This window comes from Pieris rapae, chromosome 1 (genome assembly GCF_905147795.1).
Source record: "Pieris rapae chromosome 1, ilPieRapa1.1, whole genome shotgun sequence".
Lineage (NCBI taxonomy): Eukaryota > Metazoa > Arthropoda > Insecta > Lepidoptera > Pieridae > Pieris > Pieris rapae.
The window spans coordinates 6,045,612-6,072,603 of NC_059509.1; the positions used below are offsets into that span (position 1 = coordinate 6,045,612).

The window sequence follows — 26,992 nt, forward strand, 5'->3', positions numbered from 1 at the left end:
TGGCTGAAAATAGGTGTCACGAATAAAGCAATCACGTGGTCACTTGTCAAATGCGGTAATAAAAACAAAAATGTGGAATGCGCGGGAAATGGGAATTGAGTTTGTAGTTTCTTTGTGTTTTATTATTATTATTACATACATGAAGTTGTGTTGTTAACATGTTAGTTTCTGTTCATCATCATGTTAGGTTCATGCTTTTATGTACATAATTGAAATTCTTAAATTTAAACGCAACAAAATATGAAACGGTTTGGAAAAAACATTATCTGCCTCTAAGCACTGATAATAAAACGTGGATTAAAGTTAGTACCCTCTTTGTTACCATGGTTACGATGTTATTTTCTAATAATGGATGTAGCCATGGCAACAAATACCGTACTAACTTTAATCCACGTTTTATAATAAGGGCAGGGCGTAAAGGTATAAAATAAAGGATATATATAGGATATCAATTAAGTTATTCATAATATTTAAATTATTTAGACGGTCTTCATTATATGACTAATTTATTTATTTCATCTTAACATGAGCAATACTAACTTACTTTTTACTTGCTCCGTTTATTAGGACCTTTGATGGTACCAGAAGACAGTTAATTAAATCTTGACTCGAATATTTCCATTAATATTTATGTATTAATTATACGGGAGCATAATTAAATCTCTCCCCATATTGTTATGTAAGAGAAATTTTAGGTTTTCTTGATCTTTGTCAAATTAATAAATAATATGTACTTATGTCAAAGAACATAGAAGTATTTGGTACATTTTGATTTCTTATTATATTTTTATAATTCAAATAGACTTACGGCGAATGAGATTAGATGAAATTTTATAACGTTGTCTATATGTTGCTATTAAGCCAAGCGACAACGTAATGGGAATGGGTTATTCAAAAGGTAAACGAGCCCTCAGCGTACATCGTTTGCATCTAATCTCATTCGCATCAGCAAATGTCCCAGCTTCAGCTCCCAAGAGATACGACCCCACCCTAAACTACTTTGTAAGTGCAACGTTGTATGTTACTGTAATAATTAATTAATTATTTTTTCTAACCATTATCATTGTTATACTCCTTAGATAAACATGTGTAGTGTTACTGTGCTGTAAATCTGTTGCAACGATAAAATAATAACTTTATCAGTTTTTAACCATTTTAAGAAAGTGTGTTTTTCTAGGGTATAGTTAAGAAAACAAATAACTATCGTATTGAAAAAATATTGTTAGTTAAAGCATACATATATACATATACATATATACAATGCGCCTAAAAACGTAACCGTAATGTGGTTTTGCTACTCTTATAAGCAAAATGAGAAGGAATAACCAATGGAAGACCTATACATATATCCTGACGAGTCGGAATAACTTTGTTAATGGGTTTTAGGGTATGACGTCATCGCAGGTTGTAGGTGTTGCTTCAGATGTAGGTATTTAGTATTCGGTCGAAGTTCTACCCTATGTAGCTTAAGCCTTACCGATTTTTCCACAAGCATAACACTATAATAGAAAACAACAAAATGCTATTTGTCAGGAAACATCGATCTATACTAAGGGATCTGTTCTTGAAGTTGCTCTCAGTTTGGTAATTATTTTAGACAATGGCCCTTTCGTAACAGTTAACGTTCAAATTAATCAACATCACGCGCAATTGCGCAGATATTTAAGTAAACGACACCACGCGATGGTCGTTGAAAGAGCATTCAATCTAGCGTAAAGGCGATAAAAGTTTTGAATTACTATAACATGTAAAAAATAATATGTGGTGAGGAAGGTATTTAAAAACAATGTTAAGGAGGATATAATTATTGTATTTGCAATAATATTAATAATTAAAAGTATCACCCTTAATTTGTCGAGAAAGAACTATGTATTGAAAAAGTTAAGTTTTTTTTTATAGAACAGGGGGCAATCGGGCTGGAGGTTCACCTGGTGTTAAGTGATACTGCCGCTCATGGACACTCCTAATGCCAGAGGGCTCGCGAGTGCGTTGCCGGCCTTTTAAGAATTTGTACGCTCTTTTCTTGAAGGACCCTAATGTATGTAAAGTAATGTAATCATGGTCACGGTAAACGGCATTTTAGTAACAATCTTTTTTCTTTTTTTTTCTGGCCCTACAGTAACAATTTTATATTTACGATAGGGGACCGATGTGGATACGTAGGTATAGGTTTTAAGCTTACACAATTACAGTCCTGCAAATTTGAAAAGTAAGTGAGAACGAGTGAATAAAATGAAATGTCGAATTTGTATTGTTCTATCTTAAGAGTGTAAGCGGTTGCACGAGTGTTTAAATATAGTCGCTTTAAAATTTATGTTCCTCGTCCACCCCGCAATAAAACAAGTTACATCTTAAATATTGCGATAAAAATAACCTCTCACATTCTTAAAATTTTAAAGGTTTTTTGGGATAATTAGAAAGTCATGCTGTATATTATAAATAATAGATGTAAGTATTATAAATAAAATGGCCGATGTGATTAAGAAAAATATACAACAATACTTGTTCTGTAGGTACAAATTCCCTACGAATGTGAAAACGTATCGTGCCAAAAATAATTTGTAACGTCATAAGTTACGGAAGAATCTTTTTCACAAATTCACCAGATGTTGCAATTTCCGAAGCTGAAAAAAAAAAGATAAACGACGGGAAATAAGTGTCAGCATCACTCACGCCCTTAGTTTTTTCTAGTCTCCCAAACATGGCAGTTCTTTTCTCTTTACATCCGCCGTTTTCCCTCACAAGTAGCTTAGTGATCCACTTCCCTATAGTATCGAGAAAATACAACACGTTAGCTTTCACTATTAAGCTTCTTATATCGTCTGGGATAAGATTACATTGTGTGTATTTATTTAGGACGGCAATTCTCCCTACTTAAGTAAATTAATTACGTTTTGGTACGGTTCGTTATAGTGATATAATCAAATGTACATGACTTAGTTTTGATTCAGATTAGGAAGAACATTCGTAAATGCTGATTCTTTACAAACGTTTCTGAGTGTAATATAAGAAAATAATCTATCCTTTGCTAATATAACCTCTTCCGTAACAGATAATAATACAAAGATAATTTGATAGTATAATTAAGAGCTGCGTTCGTTACTTCGTGTATTACTTATTAATTAAGTTTTTATTTTAATAAAACTGGTTTTATTCCTCACGAATCATCATTTAATTACTCGATTACAATAAAATCTCGAAAAGTTTATTACAACTTGAGCTTTAAATAGTTTTACTATTGGGATTTAAGTCGTCATTGTACACAGGAATGTATGAACCTACCATATAACCAACGCATTGTCCATATTAGAGATGAGGCTTATTCCACATGGCCTAAATACAGATACGTCAAGCCAGCTCTTAGAATAATGAGAGTACTACTATAAGAGATTACCTGTTTCATAATGGATTTGACTTTGTCTATTTAATTGAGTGTTGTGCTGGATTAGAAAATGCATTAATATTTTCTCCTTCCGAGGCCCATTCATCTTTAACCAATTCATTAAAAACAAAATTATCACTAACATTACAAAAATCACATTACATACTTTTACTAAAAAAAACTCAAACAATATCTTGTTAAGCTGTCCTATACTGATACAGAAAACATTCTTATTGTACAATAATAGTATAGCTATAAATGTATTATGTAGAATTAATTAAGCAATACTGTTTAGATGTGAAAAGGAAGAGACTGGCTGCCCACAACACAGGGAATCCTAGTGTGGGGGCCAGTTCACACTACTTTATCGAAACATTCCTGTATATTGTGTCTAATAAAGTAAATTCTTCTCAAAAAAATAAACCTTGATGTTTTAATACATATATCTAAATAGTTTAAATATAAGCTCTATTAACGATAATCTGAATTTCAAAGGATATGGATGCCTATTCCTTACCTAAAGACGTTGGAATTTTTCAGCATTGTTAAACGTTTATTATTTTTATTACAGCTGAATTAGGAGATTATGATTCAAGAAGACATGGTCCAGGGTACGTTTCCGAGTTCCGAATCTTAGCGCATCAAACCCCTGAACTTGAAGGACGAGCTGCTGACATTCATCGGACATTGAAGTAAGTTTATCAATATTGAATATCGTATATTATGACGTCTGCAATAAAAGAAATCGTTTGACAATGTAATCTACTGTTTGCTTGATATATTATGTATGTGTTTTCGTATATGTAGTCAATCGTATATAAATAAAAAGAAGAAATGGAACTAGATTTAATAGTAAAAAAGACTAGCACATCAGCATCCGCCACGACGCCTCGCGGCAAGCATTTGGCATCGCAAAGCCACAATTACATGCAAATTGCGTTTATCTATCGTTTAAATGCGCCACCCATTGCATTTCTTGATAAATGGTTAGTTATTTTAAATTACGACACAAATGTGTGCTGAATATACGTTGCACCACCCATATCTAGTTTATAACTAGAATTTTTTTATAAGTAAAAAATTAACATATAACTCTTATAGGTAAGGTTAACTCGAAAAACCTCGTTACCATTTAATTATAACCCACCCTTATAGATAGCTACGAAAAATTATTGTATTAGTAATGATGCTGCTACAGCATATCTAGATATGTACGCTGTTCATGACCCTGTCTGTAGTGCAACTACGGACTTTGCTTCTTAGATATGCTTTATATCTAAGTTTAATTTTTTTAGAAAAATATGATTGTGCTTGCCAATTAATAATAGTAGTATGGATGTGTCAAATTGTAATCAAAATGTTTTATGGATATTGAGTTAGTTGCCATATTGATACTAAAGCAACAATAAAAATGTCTTGCGATTTTTACAGTGGCATTTCCCCCGCGCAGGCTGAACTAAGCTATTTGGACAAAGTGAAATGGCTAGACATGTACGGTGTTGATCTCCACCCTGTCTTGGTAAATATATTTCGTATTTTACTTTATTACCATATACCAATGTATCCAAAGCCAAAGACTCCGGCAATAAACAATTTCCCGGGAATAGATTCTTTGGCTCGATCAACTTTACTTTGTAAGTCGAATTTATGTAAAGACAATAAAAAAAATACTGTCAAGGATGAGGTTTGTAATAACTCGTAGTATGAGTTCACAAAAATGGCTTTCTGCCACCATATTTCAACACTGTTTCTTTTAACGAGCTATTTAATGCAGGGCGAAGACAGCGTGGAGTACTTTTTGGGACTGGCGCCAAGTGGCCTGTTGCTTCTACGAGGAAAGCATACAGTTGCCACTTATTATTGGCCGCGAGTTTCCAAACTTTACTACAAAGGACGATACTTTATGATACGAGTCGCTGACAAAAACGTGAGTGAGCTATTGCATGAACTACAAGTATAAATTATCTGCTATTAAATACTTCAGTGTCCTATAGTCGCACTAAGCTGTCCAGAAACAAAAAAACACACAACTTAGTTCTATGTTCTAGAACTTGCTAAGATGCATAGGAATCTACTTTATAATATAAAGGATACAACTTTTATAATAGAAAAATATATAGGCATTTTTATTATAACAACATAAAGAAATTTTTTCGCGATCTTTTATGTGATTACTGTCAGTACTAAAATCTGGCGTAAAACGACAATAGTAGGTTTGGTAAAATAAACATTGTGCGAATTGAAAGCTTGACCCGTTTCTCTATCTGATAAGGCGTCAGTCAAAAGACGTGGCCTACGTTTTCTTAAGACATTCGTAGCAGGCAATTACAGATAAGTCAGAGAACTAAGCGTGCCATTTACCGCACTGTCGAGTGAAGTGATAACCCACCCTTATTTGTATACGCCTTTGAAGTGTATAAAAATAGGGGAATGAACTTGAAATTGCTTTTAAATTTATTCCCTGACAGAACATTGATCAAAGCTCGAGAATTTTATTTATAAAAGTGTCGTCGCTCTATAAATTTATCTATTAAAATTGTAATGATACGTGACTTTCCATTGGCGTTGTAATTTCTTTTAGTTTATTTTAAATTCTGAAATGCCTGAAATTTGGGTTAGAAGATAATTAAAAGTCATAAAATTATCAAACATATACTCCAATTATGAACATCGTATTTCTTAATTTTTAAGCCAATTATGGCATTTCCCTGCGTTTCCTACATCTTTCCAGTATTCGATTCAGCGAATGCCCTGGTGTAACAAAATCGTTATAACCTTCTCCAGTGCTTAACTAAGGTAGCATTTACTCAAGTAACGGTGTTAAAAAAAATTATCTCGGGGAAAATCGCTTTGGTTCTAGAATGACACATCTACCTACGGTTTCGAATCTCCCACGAGAGCAGCATGCAGGCACTTATGGCGTTGTTGTTCTGATCACCATAACTTCTTCCGCCTCCAACAATCGTCGCCGGCTTCCGCGGATATATTCACATTGGGTTCCAGATTGAGAAATAGGTATTATATTATTTAAATACATCACTTGTTTAAATAATCTTAACAATAAAATATAAATGTAAAAATTTTGTCGTTAATAAATGGTTTAATTAATTTTCATAAAATTATTTTAGCTGTGTTAGCAACTTTATTTTTCAGACATAACACGGACTGCTTTGATATGCTTGTATATACATATTTGTTGTTTCTCCAGATTTCTACTCATCTAATACATATTTATTGTTTAAAGATTTGTACTCAATGTTTTTTTATTAATTTAAAAATACCTCTGTTGTTTGTATTTAATACTTAAAAAATGTGACGGACCTTCTGGATTCTTCTGTATTTTATTTATGACTGAGTGACGTGAGTTTGCTTTACTCGCGTTTTCTCAACTCTGTGAACGTCGCCGCGTCGATGGAGGAGATTAATGCGCTGCATTGTTTGACTTCTGTATATGACACATTTTTTTGCATCAAAGACATGCAGATTTCTTGAGCAAGTTTTTATTTATTACATAAAGTAAAAAATGGTATGATGAAATATATGTATTTTTATCTAAAACCACAGATTTCACTGAATACTTCTCCTACAGGAAAATATTTACGGCCTCTTTTAAATGTTCTATTATTCATAGACTATAGGAACAAAACCGAATTATAAGGCAAACGATATTTACTGGCTTTCAACAAACTTATCTTTGTAGTAGCGGGCGCGGAGCTCGGCCCCGTCCACCGCCTAACTTCACGCGGACTCCCTCCAGGCGATACATACGGCATGCTTCATATACATCTCTTCATGACAGTAAGAATATTTCTATTAAAAATTATAATCAAATTAGTGATACAGGATCAAACTATACACAAGTACTATTTTTAATTAAATAATCCGTTAATCAGGGATAATGTAGCATTCTTATGTTGATAGAATTTGGATTTGGTTCGGTAGTTTTTGAGTTTATTTGTTACAGATCGTTTCTCGTGATCGTCAAACATGTTTTGAGAATTTTCTAGACTTCAGCCCTTAAACGAATTAATAATTGAAAGGATAAGATGGCTTGCTCTTCATCTAAATCCTAGAAGAACTACTAATAATACTTACGAAACTTATCCTAAGATAATTGTGCAACGAAAATAATGTATACATTTTCTATTCAGCCTGCATGGTTATAGGTAATGTATTAATATAAGAGTTACGTCATTAACATCGACTTGTTAGGGACGATACTTTAAGTAAAATATATATTATAAATAAAACTTTTATGAAACGATAAAAAGTCAAATACGACATAAAATTATTCATCCTCTTGATAAGAACTTCTATTGACATTCTTACATGAGAAAATATAATTTTCTAGAAAAATAAACAGTTCTTTTACATATATAATCTATTGTGAAACATTTATCAAGCGTCTAAAACACAAAAACAAGTTCATAAATCTTGACAGCGAATAACTCTCTAGTGTAAGGGTCAACGCAAAAACATGCAATATTTGATATATTGCACGATATTTGAAATTATATATTAATTGGCGCCAAAACATTTTCAGTTCCAAAGTTAGAAGACTTAAGAATCAAAGACTGCCCCCCTGAAATGAAACAACCTACCTCAGTGCATCGCCCGAATTCGTAAGTATTCAAATTAATTTAGCGAATCATTTTTTTCCTTACATCTTTGATTATGCTACTTTTGCTGTTTCTTCAATCTTATATATAAAATTCTCGTGTCGCGATGTTTGTGGTTAAACTCCTCCGAAACGGTTTTCCCGATTTTCATGAAATTTTGTGTGCATATTGGGTAGGTCTCAGAATCGGACAACATCTATTTTTCATCCCTAAATATATTTTTTTCAATTTTGATTTAAACAAAAAATTATGATACAGCATAAGGACATACATATAACCCCTAATTTTCACCCCTCTACGATCAACCCCTATTTTTTAATTATAAATGATATACATGGCAAAACGATGTTTGCCAGGTCAGCTAGTTTACTATAATTTTCTTGAATTGTATGCTACAGGGCTGTCATGAAGTGCTCAAGGTAAATCAAATATTTTTTTTTATTCATACACGTAATTAACACTTATGAATGTCAATTTGCAATCTTGTTTACTGGCATATCTTGCCCCACACTTCGCCACTCTTTTTAGTTCTAGTTTTTTGTTCATTAGGAAATTTTAAAGTAAAGCACACATACTTTACTTAAATTATAAGTAATTATTTCTTATTTTACTCATTGATATGATAAAGTCTAATTAATAGTAACGGAATCCGTCTCGAAAGCTTAATTACATACTTTAGATTATGTGGTTTTTATTTAAGCTTGAATCGGTACTCTCTGTCCTTGTGAGGAAAAAATAACAGCTTGTCTCCTAGAGTTATGGAAGCTGGTCCAAACTCAAGCGGTTAAAATATTTTATTTGTATCTCTATAAAAATTATTTTGTTATTAAAAAGCGTTGCGTTAGAATAACTAGTGAGGAATAGGGAAACTGAAGGAACCTACTCTATCAGAATTTTTGTCAGTCTGATAGAGTAGGCAACAGCAACAAGCCACCGGACGTCAAATATTGGGTTTAAAAATTGCCTTCTACGGTAGTTAAGTGGCACTTTTCATTTGAAGCGAACTCGTATTCATTCCGAACATACGAGCACCTAGATACTGTAATAAACTGAAGCCTTTTACAGACTTCGACTGCATTTTCATGCTAGTATGTCAAGTGTGTAAAAATACTATTTTATTGAAAATATTGTTTTATTATGGCTTTAGGAAATTTTTATTTTTTTATTCATTATTAAGATCTTGTCGAGGGTCCAGAATAAACAGTAGTACTCCTCTGGTACTAAATTTATGTACGAGTTTCACTACTAAATTACACATCGTACCTATAGGCTTTTGAATTCATTAATACAAATATATGTAACGGTATAAAGAAGTGAAAAATGGTATAAAGAAGTACCTATATTTGGCAATAAGTTCATTACATCGACCATATTAAAAAGCTGGCGATAATAACTAAGAATTTTATATACATTTTTGATACATGTTTTATTTTATTTTAACATGCACATGTATTTCTCTTTGACATTCATAGTGTTACACTTACAAATAATATAATCAATTAATGTTTCACATTTCGGCTTTTCAAAATACAATTTTATATTGCATACAGAGTTGTAAAACATTTTTAATAACCCATATGCAGGATCAATAATCACGGTTACAATATTCCATTTAATTATCCATGTAGCTACACATTAGCACCAAGTTAATTAAATTAGATCTAAGCGTAGTATATTTTATAGCATCAACGGCGAAGCAACCTGTGAACCCATACATACAACGGGAGGATCGCCGCGATCGACGCGATCAGCACCGGCGCGTCGTGGCTTATATTCCGCTTCACCAACAGCCCACAGACCACCGCCTGCACCCAGACACAGATCTGCGTCCGTTGATTCGCAGAGCTCGAATGATTCTAGGTCAAATCGAAAGTAAGTTGTTAATTTTTTCCTTTTAATCCAGTGTTATTATGATTCCTTTCCTAATACACCACTAGGTGATTGGCCTAATTCTCTTGATTTTGGGTCTAAGTCATGCCGTATTACGTAAGGACTGTAGGTGTGAGGGTTCTGTGATTACGTCATCAGTAATTATTTACTTTTTTACACATTTAACATTGTCTATGCTTGAAAGCGATACGCATTTTCGAGGATCCCTAAATAAATGTTTATGCACTATTATTTTTGAGAACTTTGCTTATTTTTACCGAGAAGAGGTAGGGTGGGATAAATTGCAGTAAATCTGCTTATGTACGGCCCTTAACCCCATACTTAAACGCGAATTAATATGCAATAGAGGTGTCGAGTGGCTTTGGTAGAAATATTGATAAATTAAAAAAAAAAACCTCTAGACACAGACATAGATCGCGCCGCCAGCAATCAGACGCGGAAAGTGAGTTGTCCCGCGGCTCCGGCCGGTCCGGGCGAAGACATCGACGTCACCGGTCACGTCATAAGAACGATTCAGCTTCAGAGAGGGATGAATCACAGCCTGAATCCAAGTGAGTATTTCACAAAGACCTTTTTAGTGGCATTGATTCTTTTTTTCATTGTCTATCATGTTATTTGTTCATAATTTCATTAAAAAATATAAAAAACACCTCGTTTTCTGGAGTTATTTTGTTATTTTATTTTATTTATTTTTACTCTTGCAAAATTCTATACAATTAAAATAATGAATTTATAATAGGGCCACCGGGCATTAAGTATTTGTATCTGTATTTTTTCTTATTATTTACAAGGCATTTTATTTATTGTAAAATAATTTACTTTTTTTTTAAGCAAGTAAGGTATATAATATTAGTAAAATATTTTTTTTTCTTCGCGTGTTGATAACGGTTGATCCACTAAGAGCTCGTTAGAAAAGCAACATCTTTTATTTAAATTACTGTAAAATTGTGAATCTTTTTGTAATTTAAACTATAATGAGATGGTTGCGTAATATGATTTTCTATTTCTCTTTTTCTGTGTGTAATTTGAAGTAAAAATCTAAGGTTTTAATAAAAAAAAAGCTCTAAAAGTATGAGGCAATCAATATTAAGAGAAGACTTTTAAACACCCATTAGATATAGAGAAAAAAACCCTCCGATCTTTAATACTACATAATCAGACTATCGTGTTAAAAAAAAATATTTGTCTCCTGCGAAATCGAAAGCTAAAACTTTTGAGTTAAATTTATTGCCGTTAACCAAATATGTGTTTGGCTCACAAAGTTCAAAATTTATATTCAGTATGAAATTTAGGTATTTTTATAAACATTTTATAGGCGTTAATACTAGTAAACGTTTTTCAAAAGTGCATTCCAACTCCTTGCTTTGTAAAAACCATTATCCATTAAACCTTTGAATAAGGAAACGTATAAAAAATATACTAGAACGTCGTCGAATCCTAAATAAGAAAAGCAGTTACTAATCACCTTTCGTTTCATTTGTCGAAACACAATCTATATCTTTAAGAACGTCTCAACCTTTGACAAAAAAAACGCGTCTAAAATACACCAGGAACTTCGTGGTAGCTTTATTGCAATAAAAAAATGCTACTAAAGTACCTTTCGCTTCGCTTCGTTAAAGCACTTCAATCTATATCTTAAAGAACTGGTCATTGCGGGTTATTAATGGCTTAATTTCTTTCAGAGGGTACGAGCTAGTCGACTCGGAATCACAATGGAAGGAAGTATTAAGACAGACGGCGGGCGCTGGAGTGCAAGTAAGTGCACTGCTTGATTGACCTTTTAATTAACTTTATGATGCAGATTATCTTTATTATTTATTTCGTGCTCCGCTTTAAGTGTTATTGTCGGATTAGGAATGGGTAAACATTTGAGACTGTTTAGTAATTTTATTCGTTTATACGTCGTAAGATTCATTGTATATTTTATTTAGGGTTATATATATATGATAATTACAATGATTTTCTTGTCTGTAATAGATATTTATATATTCGAAGCATTGGTTAAAGTTTTTTTTCATTCAGATAATGTTGCTACATATATTTGGAAGAAACAGAGTCAAGTTTATTTTACATAGATATTCGTTCGAAATTCAAATAGACGCTGTTTATTCTATTTGTCACAGAATATGCAACCGAAATTTAAAAGCCAACAGTCATAGTTGACTTTTATTCATAGACTTATTTGCACAGGTTGCGAACGTTCGTCGTTCACAAATGGAGCCGGAAATCGGAACGCATCGATCATCGCACAGACCACGAAGACACAGGAAACATCGGTAAATATTAATAGTCTCATACACAAGTCTCAAATGGTTAAATGCAATGCAACTATACAATTCTTTTTGACGCTTTATGCTGAGAGTTTATGTGACTTTATTTTTATATGAAAAAAACCGCCTTCACAATTAAAATTAGCAATAAGGCAAAACCTAAAAGAAAACGCGTATGGATGGCTTGGAATTGAAATGGTTTCCAACTGAATTAATAGAAGAAACGTGATTAAATTCTCGAACATCGGCAATAAAAAAAAAATAATAATCTGATTCATAAGTAACTACAGATAAAAATATATCTCCTGTCATCTGAATAAGAGTTAGAACTACTAACAATAAAGAAGCTTAAATAAAAATTTCTTTTATAAAAAATGGCCCTCTATATCTAGCTAGGGAAGTTCAAACTGGTATCATTTTAACTTTTAACCCGAACCAACTTGGCACGCGTCCTAACCTCTTTGATAGCTTTGCCACAAACCGTTAGCAGTAAACCTAGAGTTTAACAGAGCCATTTTAAAAATACTTTAGCGCTTTTTATTTGAAAAATTTGGACTAGGTTTTGTTAATTATAAAGAAATACTGACTTAAGGTTAAAACGAAAACAGTTCTACAATCGATTTATTTTCTGTTTATTTTTTAATAATATCAACTAATAGTTTGGCTTATATAAACAGGAGATCTATTAAAAACTTAAAACTCTAAATTATTACCATACTAAACTGGTTTTTCAAAAACCAGTTTAGTATGGCTATCATCTTCATGTTATTACAAAAAAAAAAAGACAAATAAATTCGTCTCTTAATTGTATTAATGTTCCTTTAGATCACGGTCCGGTTCGCCAAACGACAAAAAATGGCTGCCAACTGAGTTGAAACAGCACTTAGAGTTTTCCCTTGTTGATACTACGGGTATGACTGAAGAGCAGTTAAAAGAGATTCCGTACACAGTTGTTCAGACCAGCCACGCTCGTCACACTAAACTCCGGACCACTACTAAGCATAAGCAGTAAGTTTTACGAATTTACTATTTATTTACTAATTAATTACAAACTATAATTTAGCGTATTAATTTGTTTAATTAGCTATTGCGGCGTATCACCCCAATGTAGCAAGAATTTACGTTTTTTTTATTTAGCAATTTGTAACAAACCATCTCAAAAATTATTGGACCTATTTAAAAAAAAGGCGCTTTTTAATTACCAAAGAAAAAAAAAACTATTATATAATAAATATAACTATTTGAGACTATATCAATCTGTGTATAATTTCAGTCTCATTCATTGTACCACTACGGCGAGACCAATAACAAACTTCCACCAAACTTACTCATTATAATATGTATAAGTAGGATTTGTCAAGAAAATAATATATCGTCAATATATATAATACCTTTTTACCTACGTACATTCCTCAACAAAATTTTTTCAATTCGTGCTGAGCAAATTTTTTGAAAAGTTAGACTAATTCCTCTCTATTTTGTTATTGTTCCGGGGTTGTAATTGTAGTATTATTATAAAAACCAGTATTAAAAATGTCATACATTCTTCAATATTGAATCTTACGGCACCAGCCCCTCGATCACCTATCAGAGTAAAATAATTGTATTAGTTACTTTTATTTATTATTACGCAGGAATGAGCACGGATCTCTGTCAAGGCGAGAGAAGGGTCACAAAAGTGATCACGACAATCACAATCAAGGCTCACTCAGATCGGTCTCAAGCACTCTCAGCGCGCATAGGACTAACGAGAAACATGGAAGGTTCGACTTTGCCTATTATCCCTTCTTATTGCTTTGTCCTCTGAAACGATACTCATCTTTGACGACATTAATGACATACAACTTTATCGTTGTTGTAACTTGTAAGATAACTTGGAACGACTTACGGTACTGTGCCCTCGTTTAAATACACCAAATGAATATGTATACTTTTATATCAGATAGTAAGAGGTCTATGGATTGAGTGTACATAACTGAATTGAGGGTGCGCTATCAAAAATATCCAAGGTTTTATGTTCGAAAAAGAGATGTCAAAGGTACTTTTTATAAACATATCTACGACATAAGGACTACGATTGCTTTAAATAATATCAATAATAATTTATTACTGTCTGCTGTCGTTACAAAAACTACTGTGACATTGCATAAAGTATGCAATGATGCTTTGATTCTGAGTTGATGATATCAACTGAACAATAATTAACAAACATCTCGTGGCCTTCAAGTTTCCGTATTATGGAACATTTTCACAACGAAATTTCGAGAGGTTATGAAGTTCTCTCGAGAGTTCTAAATATGAGCAAAGATAAGGCTTTGTCTTAGCCAACAAATATTTTTATATAAAATAAAGTTTATAAACAGAAACGTTGTAGACAGTCTTGTAAATTTAATGAGACATGACAGATACTCAGGGAAATTTTTCATTGAAATTTATCAGAAACTTCTATCGAACCTCTGTGCGTTCATTTCTGTTCAGATGTCTCATTTTGTTAGTATTGTAAAGCTTTTGTTGATTTTGTGTCTAGGCTAAACGTTTGAGCTAATCGACCACTAAGTTAATTTATGTCAGAATTCTCAACTATTTAGACAGAAAACCATAAAAATTGTTCCAGGCGGATTTATCCTTGCTACGATGACCCAGCGCTTCGTCCAGGCAATGATTTCCTCTCAAACAATGGGTACAAGGGCTCGGCGACTACTCCAGTTAATAACAACCCTTATAGTCCAGTCACAAACAGTAATAGCAATAGTTCGAGCGGGGAGTTGATTGGAAGCGCGCGAGTCTCGCACGAGCACACGGATTCTGGATTAGGAGCTGATCAGGACTACGCGTATTCTTCCGAGAGGTGAGAGTTATGATCTGATGAGATAAGCCTGAAAAGCATCAAATTGATACCTATCATATAAAAATAACTAGTGGTAAGAGGATAAAATTATAATCCCCTGGAATTATTTAGATTTTTTAGTAGCTTAATTTGAACCAGGATAACCAGGGTGACCTGGTCATAGACTTAACAATAAATCATTGGGTCGTTCTGGAAGAAACGAAAATACCTCTGTCTTCTTGTTTCTAATAAAAATAATTTGGCATATAGAAATTCTCATTCTTGGCAAAAACATTAATTTAGATACACAGTAAAACCTTTGTTACCAGCTATTTAAGATGTGATTTGCTGGTCATTATGATCAGGCTTTGCTTTATAACCCTTAGGTCTTCAGACAGCGCGAAGTGCGGCGCGGGCGCTTCCCTGGCTCCTGTGAGTAGGGCGTGGGTTGGCGAGGGGGTGGGGGTGTGGCGGCGTCCACCGGCTGCGCCCCGAAGGGTGTCAGGCTCCCAGCGTTCACTTGTCTCTGTGGCGAGTGATAGCGCAGCTACTAGGAGACATACGCCTGTACACCCCCACCCTGGCTTCTCTCTCTTCGTGAGTGCTTTGCTTTCTAACCGATCGGTGGCCCTCGTAATTTTAAAGTGAAATAATATCGATTATGCCAAAACGTATCAGAAATGTTTTAGTTTTGTAAATTGGAAGGCAAATTATCAAGAAAGGAGGTAATAAAAGCCATTGTCCATGGACAGCTGAATATTGTAGTACATTGCCCACATAGGATACACAGGATAAGAGTTCCTAGGATGCAATGTCCAGGTGATTAAGCTTACTTTATATTTACTGATAATTTATTTAAATGGTCCTTCGAGCCGGATAAGATCATTGTTTTCATTCAACATTATAATTGATGTGAATGAATGTACATTGTTTTCATTCAACATTAGATGTTGTAGTTTAAAAATTGTGTATCGATAAAATTCGTAAGGAATGTCATATAATCAAAGTTATTAATTTGATCAAAAAAGTGCTTTTAGATATACATATTTATATCTAATTATATTTAAGATAGTAAGTTCAAACACATTACGAGGGCTGCCGTGACCGCAGCTCCTGTTTCTGGGCCACTAAAACGTTAATTTTGTACAGGCTGCTGCTATGTAATAAAGGCCATTTCATTACTACTTTTTAATATCGAAAATTTTCAATAATGAACAATCAGAAGAATTGTATAATGTAAATTCTATTTCATAACTCTTGATCATTTTAATTTTAAATTTAATCACGCTCCGCTGAACTTGCTTTAAATGGGGCTTAATAAGTCTATGGTATATTAATCTTATTTCTGTAAGAAAGCATTATTGATGAACACTATGCCTTTGGGTAAAATTTTGGGTTCTTCATATTTATATTTATTATCAACTTAAAATTGACAAGTAAGTTGATATATTATAATTTGACAGTGAAACGGAATATAAATTTATGAATTGGTTTGTTTGCGATGGCTTGACCAATAATATAGTTAGGTAACTCAATATTGTTCATACAACAACATTCCATCAATAATTACGTACATATGAAGTGTTCCGTTTCACTGCGTGTAAATTGCACGCATCGGTAGTTTGTCGTATGATTGGGCAGAAACACGCTAGCAACAACAACATAGGCGACAGCGCTTCCTTGGCGAGACGTTACATGCGGCCTTCGCGCGAATCTCGCGACTGCAACGCGAATTTGCCCCGGACCCACGGCAGGCATATACGACACGACAACACCCTCGACATAATACTTAAACCTCTTATTGAAAGCACACAGTAAGTATAATTGTGAACAGGTGATGCGACTTACGACCTTATTGATATAGTGTAATGTACTTTTTAAGTTTTAGTTTCCTAAGCAGTTTCTTATAAAGAAAAGTGTACAGAGTGTGTATATTCAGTGTCGTTGTTAATTTTAACAGATACACAACAGATATTAATATTGTTTTTCATACTACTTTTTTATTTCTTAGACGAATAAAACAAAAGTTTAATAAAAATCATATTATTACTTTTTAGTTCTGTTGTTTAATATGGAATTGTTTCCCGTTACATTAAAATTCTTAAGAGTCGTAGTCGCATCAAAATCTTTGTGTTGCATCGTAGCGGAATGATTGCACGTTCGCCCCACCCCGATTGCAGGTATTCGCATGCCGGTGAAGGTTTAACTAACAATTAACTAACCACTAACTGAACCCATTTGTGTTTGTGTTAATTTGTGTCACTAATTGTCTAGGTTTTTTAGAAGAAGGTGTATTCTATCTTTTTTAACAGGCTTCAGAGCAACTGAATCTGGCGATGGGGGAGTCGGCAGATGGCAAAGGCACTGAAATGAGCACAGAGTTATAAACTATGCTTGCAAAAGCGCAGTTGTTATTTTCTATGTAAAATATAAAAGCATGTCTTTATGAAAATCCTTTTTCTGGAAAAGAATAGTTGGTTATTTCTAGGACGATATAAAATATTTTTGTGCCAAAGAATCGCTAGACGTATGCGTATTTGCGTATAATACTCGTAAATAAAATATTTAAGTCTGTAAGATTTTTTATGAACTATTCGTTTTTGTAAGTATTTATGCTCTCAGCAGTACGCAAGATACCAGAATCCCGGGTTCGAGCCTCGGTTTTTTTAATCAGAGAATTGTCTGCTGGTCTAAATAATATTCAATGGCTTCAATGAATGTTTTAGGAAAAATGTATTGTATGTACTCCGTGTAATATTTTTCTAACTTATTTATTTCATAACGGGTATAGACGTATTACTAGGATCTACTTATATATTAAGTATGGTATAAGTAATTGTGTACATTTGTTATGTAGATTTAAAGGTTATGTGTAAGGTTAGGGTTATCAAAATTCATTGTCAATGTTTAGGCTGCTTTAATACGATTTTTCTCGTAGTCTATGACTCCAAAATTCACGGTAATTTCATATTCCACTGCCAGTGCTTATTTTAAATTAAGAATAACAGACTTCACTTTATTCATTTTTTTTATTTAAATGTTTTCAATTTAAAAAGAGTCGTGAGAGGAAATCGTAATCAGCCACTTCTACTAATTTATTTGCCTCTAACTTCACGCAATGGATCCGCTATATACCCAATGCGGCTTCGGCGTAAGAATTCTGTTGTTTTTAAATGTTTATTAACAGTCAATTAGAACTGTACAAGACTGAAGTTGGTTTCTAAATTTATACAACCCCAGAATTCCAGTTCATAACTTATGTGTAAATTCCTGATGTTCTATATTAAAATTCTTATTTACAAACCATCGACTTTTGTTTCATACCCTTTGAAAAGTATATATACTTTTTATATATATAATTTAAATAAAAACGAAATCAATTACACATTTCGTATTGCCCATACAAAGGTATCATAAATGTCACAATGCAAAATTAATATACTAGCATTGTATAATAACTACATAAATCCTCATCAGGCTTCCTTGTTAATGAATGTTAATATCGAAGGCGATTATCGATTCAACAAAGGTAAGCGTATTAATTAAACTGTCGCAGATATTGCATGGACTATTACTACTAATGAGGATTTCATTAACTATGAAGTTTTAGTTTTGACAGGACTGATAAGGGCAAATATAAATTTACAGCCGTTTGGAGCCCCTTTATCCTTAACTATTATAAAGATATTTATTGTTATGTTAAGAAAATACAATACGTTTGTAAATGCAATTCAAATTTAATTTAGAATAACTTCTATGGAGAATTTATGGATATGTTATTAAATCAAAATTTATTCGACGTACCCTAAAAATTTATATTAGGTACTTAATTAAGTTTTTTGTGACATTCAACGAAGCTAAAGCATAAATTTTGGAAACTGATGTACATAAAACTGTATTAGTATCATATGACTCAGGTATATGCAAATAACTAGACAAATTTTGTTATAAAAGATAAAAATATTATTAAATCCAGTTAGCCTGTTCTGAATGCATGTATTGAAAAGCTCGTATGTTGCCATTCGAGCTCAATTGGCTGACATGAGAAAAAGTCGAAAAAGGTGCCATCCTGTCTACTCCGATGTCCACTATTCGACGAAGGGTGAAAACTCATTACCAGTGTTTAATGAAAGGGTTCCCGGGGCGTGTATGATTACTGGTTAATTGAAAGGCGTAAAATCAGAGCGCAGACAAGGCAATCCCGTAAATTGGAAAGTGAAATTGTGTGTTGTCGTAGATGTATGTTTTCATTTTAGCATAAATTAGATTCAAACTAGATTGAAGAAAAAATTGTCTTGTCAGAAGTAGATTTTCTATTTAAAAATTTTTGATAGGTAAATATTGAATTTTATAATTACTTTCTCGGTTTGTTTCCCAGCTTAAAATTTTTTTTTCTTTGAAAGCACAAAAACTACTATATCATAGATACTGCAATTGTGAGAAAAGCTAATGAAAGAACGGTATTCAGATGCAAAATGTGTGCCGGGTGCCTCATTGGAGAGTTACGGAAGAAAATTAATTTAATTACGAGGAACAGTAAAAAAATATCATTTATTCAAAATACATTTCTAAACATTATAGAGAAGACACCTTGACTGTAATCTCGCTGAGTGCACATCATATATTATGTTTAAGCGGGAGCTTATGGCCCCCGGTATTTAGCATTTATTGCTACAGCGAAACGAGTCTGTATTAAACCGTATATTTATTTTATTTTCCTTGTTTTGATATTCTCCACCTCGAACCAAATATTAAACAAGAATAGATTTTTTTTTATTTGATTAATTAAAAAATACTAAGTTTTCGTTTGTAGGTTGTATTAATGTTCTGGTGTCAAGAAGAAGTATTCCTCTACTCTTTAAGATTCATTTCCTCCTAAATTGCTTCAGCGGCAGGCATGAAGCAATTACACGTAGAATTATTTTTAAATTATATTAGCAAGTACAAACTTTTTCCAGAACAGCAATCAAAAATCGCTAGGCTGAAATATAAAGTCGCTATCTTTTTAACGGCGCAAATATGTACAAGGGGAAAATTTTAACAAGTGTTTGAAGTGCAATTTTCCTTAAGTGAAAAGGCAAAACGTTTCGAAACAAGAAATAAATATAGTCTGTAAATGATACTATGCTAAGTATCGTGCGCAAAGCTTGGAGTTGAAAGAATTTAAAGTAATGTAAACACGAAAAGTTTGCTTTCGAGTTGAGGCAAGCCGGAAACACATTCGAAGTCAACTGCCTGGAAAAATTAATTCGAAGCTGCGGCAGAGACGTAGGGCCGGTCCTCTACAACTTGCCTCAACCTTGCCTTTTCAAGATCGCTCTCGTGCTTTAGCAGATTTTTAATATTGCTCCCGCGACAAGTGGAACAATTATTGTACTGCTTGTTACACGTATTCACTTTTCGTTACTCAACGATTCCCGTATAAATGATTACTGCGGAAACATTAACTCCTTTTTTTATTGTAACCTTATAAATAAAAATAATTAAAAATAGATTACAAATTATATGAAGCCTATAAAAGACAAATTAATAGGAGATACGTGTATGTAGAAAATACGATTGCAATTTGTTCAAAACACCAATTATTATCATATTTACTCGCAATATATGCAAATTGTAACGTTGAATACAGCTCGTAATGTGGTCGCAATTAGCACAGTGACAATGACATTCAAAAGTGCAAATAGAATTCGGAAACTATTCGGTCCAATGCATACTGTTCATTACAAAAGATCGACATGTATGTCGCTTTCATGTGGGGCTTTGGATGGCAATATTCGAATAGTTTTGAATGAAAGGGATATATTCTATGTACACAAAAATGTATTAATAATATTAGTATGAAATAGATTATAGATTAATTTCTTTGTTTTGTTGGAAAACTGCATGTTTTTTTTCGATACAATTTAATTTACGCCGGATATCCAATCCAACCCAGGCTGTAGGCTACGTTACCAATAAGCGACCGAGGCGAATAAGTCTTAAAAAATATCCAAAATGTTGAATATATATTTTCTGATTGGACTTTATAGTTAATAATATTTTCTAATATATTCAACAAATATAAACGATAATTATTATACTTGCAAACCGTTTTATCTGTTTTCATTTGTGTATTTCATTTCAAAGGTTATTTTTTAAACAAATAAATCAGTGGCACTACAACCTCTTTAGGTTTTGGCCTCAGATTTCTGAATCTGTTTCATGATAATCTGAATCTGTTTCAAAAAAATAAATAAATAAAATAAATAAAAGATCAATTTTTAAATCTAATAGGCAAGTAGGTGATCAGCCTCCAGTCCCTGACACACGTCGATTTTTTGGGTCTAAGACATGTCGGTTCCCTCACGATGTTTTCCTTGACCGTTCGAGCAAATGTTAGATGCGCTCATAGAAAGAAAGTCCATTGGTGCATAGCCGGGGATCGAACCTACGTCCTCTGGTATGAGAGTCGCACGCTGGAGCCCCTAGGCCAACACTGCTCTCTATTTAAAACAATCAATGCCAAAATGCACGGTTGCTAAAATTTTAATTTAATTAGAACGCGGTTCCCTTATAAAATATTTCAACGTCAAAATTAATTTAACAAACAAATTAACACACTTTGCCTACACAATATAATTGCTTTCGATTTTAAATTTGAATTTCCTATTTGGCGTTTTTTGACAAAAGTTCTTTGTAAAAAGTTTATTCAATTAATATTTGCTTTGACTTTGATATAATAATTCCCATTAACTGGGTAGCAAATATTCTTAGCTAAGGTGTTTATTTTGGAGAGTTTATAAGTTTTATACATTATAAATCGCACAATACCTAGTAGTCTTACTGCTGTAGATGTGTGTCAATAACGCATTCAACATGCAGAAGAATACTTAACGCCATAACTCGAATACCATTACATTGAAAAAAATACATGGCATTGCGATGTCGTGATAAATTATGCTGCTCGTAAATGTATGTTTAAATACAATATTGAATAATGTCACCTAGCAAGGAGCTCGGTTATCAAAGGGCGTTAGGTGATTAAGGGCTTCACTGGAAATAACGTCTGATTTAGCCTTGTACCAACATTCAGGCAATGTAACACTACATACGAACGTCTACGAATGTTTCAGTACCTCTACATGATAACCTGTCATATAACTCGAGAAGTTCAATTAAGCCGGTGACTCCGAACTCGACTTACGACGTTACGAATAGAACTTTCTACATTAATAATATTCTTTATTACAAATGATGTTCCGTTTTTGTTATATCAGGAAAAGTGAAGAATTATTCGTATTTCATGAATAATTGAGCATAGTTTTAATAAAACGGGCATCTGTTGCTTGATTTTTTGGTTGAAAGAATATAACCATTAAATTTCACCTGTGTATGTATGCATTGTCTGTATAGAGAATCTATTAAAAATATATTTAATTATTTTAATACTTCGATACAATATAAAAATTGAACATAATTAAATAAAAAGGACAAGGGGCAACTGGCGGCCTTAACGCTTTCGAGCGATCTCTTCCAGGCAACCACTTAATATGCAATCGCACTATATTGTTATAACAATATAGTGTGATTCTTTCAACAAGTGATAGTATCTTAAAAATCAAATAATTTACGTTATTGAAATTTTCCTTCATCGTTCGAAAAAAGTCGACAAACTACACCTATTTTTGGACATGAGCATTGAACAAATAGATTAAAACTTAACGAAGAGTGATTTTCCTCAATACATCCGTTGGAGTTTTTCTTGTTTTAGAAATAACAAGCGGATGTCTCGATCCTTCGTAATAACTGTTTTGTTATTAATGTCTTTATACGGTTCTCCAATTATCTCGTAACAGAACACCCCTCGTGATTCAATAAACGGGAAACCCTCGCTTTGCCACGCCTGAATGTTGTGTGTTGCACAATATATTTTATGTGTGGCGACTTTTGATATTAAAACGTCTACCTAGTATATTTGTAGAAAAATTTTGAAAGACACATGTAGTTTACTAAGTAAGAGATATATTTGTATAAAGTTGCATTACTGCGGACATTATTAAATCGTATTTATTCTTTTTTGATACACCACATATTTTCCATAATTCAATCTGAGATTTGCGGAATATGTGGCGATGTTTTCTTTTGCCAGAATATTCCATTGCATTATCAAGCTTAATACTTGCTAAATCATGGATCCTATTTCACTATGCTTCTTAATGCCCGTTTTATTTATTTTAATACTTAATTAGCAGTGAGTAGTCGACTACGCCAACACATTGCTACCAAGCAATATCAATCCCTGAGGTCGTAAGTTCGAATCTCCCTTTGTGCCCCAATGTCCTTTCTATTAATATGCGCAAATAACACTCGCTCGTACAAAAAGCCAACGGTTGTGTGTGGCACACAAATCTGTTCAGCTACATTAAGAAAAATAAATGATCACCAAACAGTGACAAAAAGCTGAAGCCAAGACCAAAGGTTGTCGACTGTTTTACTATGAATATTTCAAGATGTGATGAGTTTTGCAAATGGTTTTGTAGGACGTGGTTGGAACTACTTACAAATATTTGGTAAAAAAAGTAGCGATTTAAACGGTATTTTAAGTTCATTTTGATAAACGCACTCTTACCACCCGTGACCAACAGTATAAATATTATTTTAATTATATAAATACCGTAAAGAATATTCTATTAAAAAAATTCCAAACGTAATTTCACTTGTGAAGAAATATCGACCGAATCAGCAGCAATTTATTCGCAGGTTGTATTGCAGACACTAGTTCTGGAAATGTCGTAGTGGAGCATTTACTTGTCAGCAATATATCTTCCATTTCGGCTTAAATTTTTTACAGAAGTCTTTCACCATTTGGATGTTTTAATTTAAGTAATTGCTTACTACGCAGGTCAGTCAAAGTAATGGATATAAGGAACGACTAGGATCGTTTATATTTAGTTTTGTACCTAAAGGCGAGGCAAGCTAAATAACCATTAAAGGCTAATATCGGAATTTATAGATTTTTTTTATATATAATAGGCGCGCCAACGAGCCTACGGGACGTTAATAAAAGCAGTCGTCGCAGACCATACACACCCATTTTTAGTGGGTGCGTTGCCGGCCTTTAAGGGAAGACTACGATCGAGTTTTGAATAGTTGGAGGTCGTATCTCTCAGGGAAGTAGTCAATTCCACAGTTTGCTAGTTCGCAAAAGAAAATGCCTTCTGAAACGGGCTGTGGAATATTTCCAGCCAAGATGAAATTTAGAATTCATACGGCAAAAATAAAAATATATAATTGCTAATTTATGTATATTAAATCACCCGTAATCGAAATTTATTTTCACTAGACAATTAGTGATTTTCAATTAATTAAATAATTATATTACTGTTATTTAACATTGCCTTCTGCCAAACCACGGTATTTTGTTTTATCTCTTGCTACGTTCATCCAACTCCATCACAATTAAGTGATTGTGCAACTGAAATTAAATGTTGATGGCGAAAACATTATAGTCAGCTTGTTTGTTAAAATTCTCATAACAAGTAATGGAAATTTCAATTTTTGTAACGTTACTTTAATAAAAATATTTATTTTGCTTACCATACGCGTTACATTGTGTCGCATTGTTATGAGATGGGCAATTAACCTGAAAACACTCAAGTTGAATCTTTCGACTTTAATTCCAAGATAATTCTTTGTTCCTGTTAGCAATTCTGTGTAAATTGAAAAAGTTGTATAAGTTTAATTTGCAAGGCTAACAATAGTTTATAAGACCAAAAAGAACAAAGTAAATTAAAATCCGACTATGCCACGCAATCTTTATTTTTTATCTTGTACATTTATGAGACAAAGGTGGAACGCCGAATATTAGGGATCATTTTCACTGGTGACCTGTTTTACGAGAAACAAAGCACTCTTTTGAACTGGCCAAACAGTAATAAATAATTTACAAAAGCAGTCATGTGAAAGAGAATCCCCTTTTCAGCGGGAGTAACCATGCTGCGGTTGGGTATTTGAATTGCTAATAAGTTTCCCGACCGAATAACTTGGTGAGGAGCGTTAACTGGTTTCGTAGACGTTAGATAAGGACACCGTCACTTGCCCGTGTGTGGCCCATGCCCCAGGCGCTCCATTCACAACAATGAGGATGCAGCGAACTTGAGTGCCCATCTCCGAGCTCCTCGTTTATTACTTTCATCTTATTATTTTAACTATAAACAATCAGCAAACAACGTAAATTACAATCTCACTTCCGCAACAATGTATGAAGTTTTCACTGTAAAAATCAAGTTCAAAGTAAAAAGAATGTTCAAACGAGAATTGTTATATACATTTATATTACAAAAAAACTTCGTTAGGCATTTCGTTGTTAATTATTAAAATACTTTATATGGTTTTACAAGCGGCCGAATATCGACAAAAGGCTATCCAAACCAGAAGGTTCATTAAAAAGTTATGCCCGGATTAAAGTATATAATGATATACACGGATCGAGTAACGTAATTTTGTAGATCATCGTTATTCAAATTTCGCTAAGTACTTTATCAAAGCATTTTTATGATTGCTGTAAACATATTTTAAAGCCGTCATGAAATTGATTGTAAAAATAAATTCCTGCTGTAAAATAAATCACTCTGATGAATGCGTTACAATAGGCCTGTGGCTAAGAGGCGGGATGCGGTCAGTGTCGTGGAGTAATTAATTGCAAATTGTGGTAATTGCCCCGTCTAGGTCTGGCCGGCCGCTGTCCCTTTCCATTGTCCAAATAGCATATAGGGGGACTCCACTTAAATCCCCAAGCAACACGTTATATTACGGAATGTGTAACAAAGCCGAGGCGCGATGTTGATATAATAATTTCATTACTCTCCGATAGTAATAAATCAGCGTGCACGTATGTTATCAGGCATGAATTTATTATGACGGAATGAAACATTTCATACCTTTGTGGCTTTACTGACAAAACCAATAGTTTTTATGAGCGTAGTCTCTATTCATCGAAATGAAAACTTAATCCATAAATGGATATTTTAGCAAAGTTATATTTTATGAATTGTACAGTAATAACTGAGGTGAAATTTAATTTAGTAAATAACGCTCGGTTGTATGTTTTCGTTAAACTTTGCAATGAGTTATCAACTTGGAAGACAATTTACTAAAGTTGGGGCAGTTACAATATTACTGTCTTAAGTATCTCATTAGAATAAGTTCGGTAGTTATAAGAATTTATGCTTCGATAAAACTGTATGAAACGTTCGCTGACAGAACATAGCTCTGTCAAAATGTCCAAAACAAAGTAATAGAAGCTTTCCCTAATTGGTGCAGCGTTCCGCTTGCCATTGAAATACTGTAGTTATACTTTGTATCTAAATCCGTAAAACCCATAGTTATATTGAATTAAACCGGCTTTAATTTATTAGTCTGCTGCAGTTGGGTTTCAATTAGACAAAGTCAACACGCCATGGAAAGTGAACCTAATTGATTTCTTTCTGAATAGTAACAACCAGGATATTTTATCAAATGACCACTAAATTAATATTGATTTAGGCGGACGGGGAATTGAAAAGCTAAAACTTCTTAAATAATTAATGTCTCTGAGGAAGTTATTGGTAACTTAATTTTATATAATTTTCCTTTTACCCTCTTTCTGGAGTTTGCTTTTAAAGTATACCTTGATATATGGTATAGTAAAAGCATTAAACATTTGTTAATATAGTGTATTATAATAATTTAAAAATAAATAATACGATCATTTCAAATATATACGTTTCGTTAAATTTCAAACCACACTACAGCTTTTCCCGTGTTCATTAAATTCATACGGAAATAATTTCATTTTGAATTAATTTCTGTATATCTACCAGCTAGCATATGAAAGCGGTTAGAAAATTGAAATTCCACGTACTATCAGTGAGGGCAAGGGTGAAAACCCTTTCACGGTCGTCCTTGTAGCGGAAAATCGAATTGTGACTTTAACTGTGGAGTTAATATGAAATGTTGCTACTTTTTTTTAACTGAATTTGAG

The 26,992-nt window shown here is 33.2% G+C and overlaps 1 protein-coding gene across 7 annotated transcripts in view; it reads left to right on the forward strand.

The window, feature by feature from the left end:
* LOC111004098 (band 4.1-like protein 4) overlaps positions 1-18,291 on the forward strand; it is a 40,995-nt gene extending 22,704 nt beyond the window's left edge. Inside the window, exons 6-21 of one of the 7 annotated variants that reach the window (XM_045629385.1) lie at positions 3,954-4,074; positions 4,814-4,901; positions 5,157-5,309; positions 6,243-6,397; positions 7,083-7,180; positions 7,926-8,004; positions 9,685-9,873; positions 10,293-10,442; positions 11,574-11,646; positions 12,082-12,167; positions 12,987-13,169; positions 13,796-13,924; positions 14,776-15,009; positions 15,354-15,585; positions 16,630-16,802; positions 17,301-18,291. In XM_045629385.1, the coding sequence (XP_045485341.1) occupies positions 3,954-4,074; positions 4,814-4,901; positions 5,157-5,309; positions 6,243-6,397; positions 7,083-7,180; positions 7,926-8,004; positions 9,685-9,873; positions 10,293-10,442; positions 11,574-11,646; positions 12,082-12,167; positions 12,987-13,169; positions 13,796-13,924; positions 14,776-15,009; positions 15,354-15,585; positions 16,630-16,802; positions 17,301-17,316 (2,159 nt within the window). In that variant the 3' untranslated portion in view covers positions 17,317-18,291. The remainder of the gene's footprint in view (positions 1-3,953; positions 4,075-4,813; positions 4,902-5,156; positions 5,310-6,242; positions 6,398-7,082; positions 7,181-7,925; positions 8,005-9,684; positions 9,874-10,292; positions 10,443-11,573; positions 11,647-12,081; positions 12,168-12,986; positions 13,170-13,795; positions 13,925-14,775; positions 15,010-15,353; positions 15,586-16,629; positions 16,803-17,300) is intronic. The other 6 variants (XM_045629392.1, XM_045629398.1, XM_022274947.2 and 3 more) reach the window with 6 other exon arrangements.
* The last annotated feature ends 8,701 nt before the right edge of the window (positions 18,292-26,992 follow it).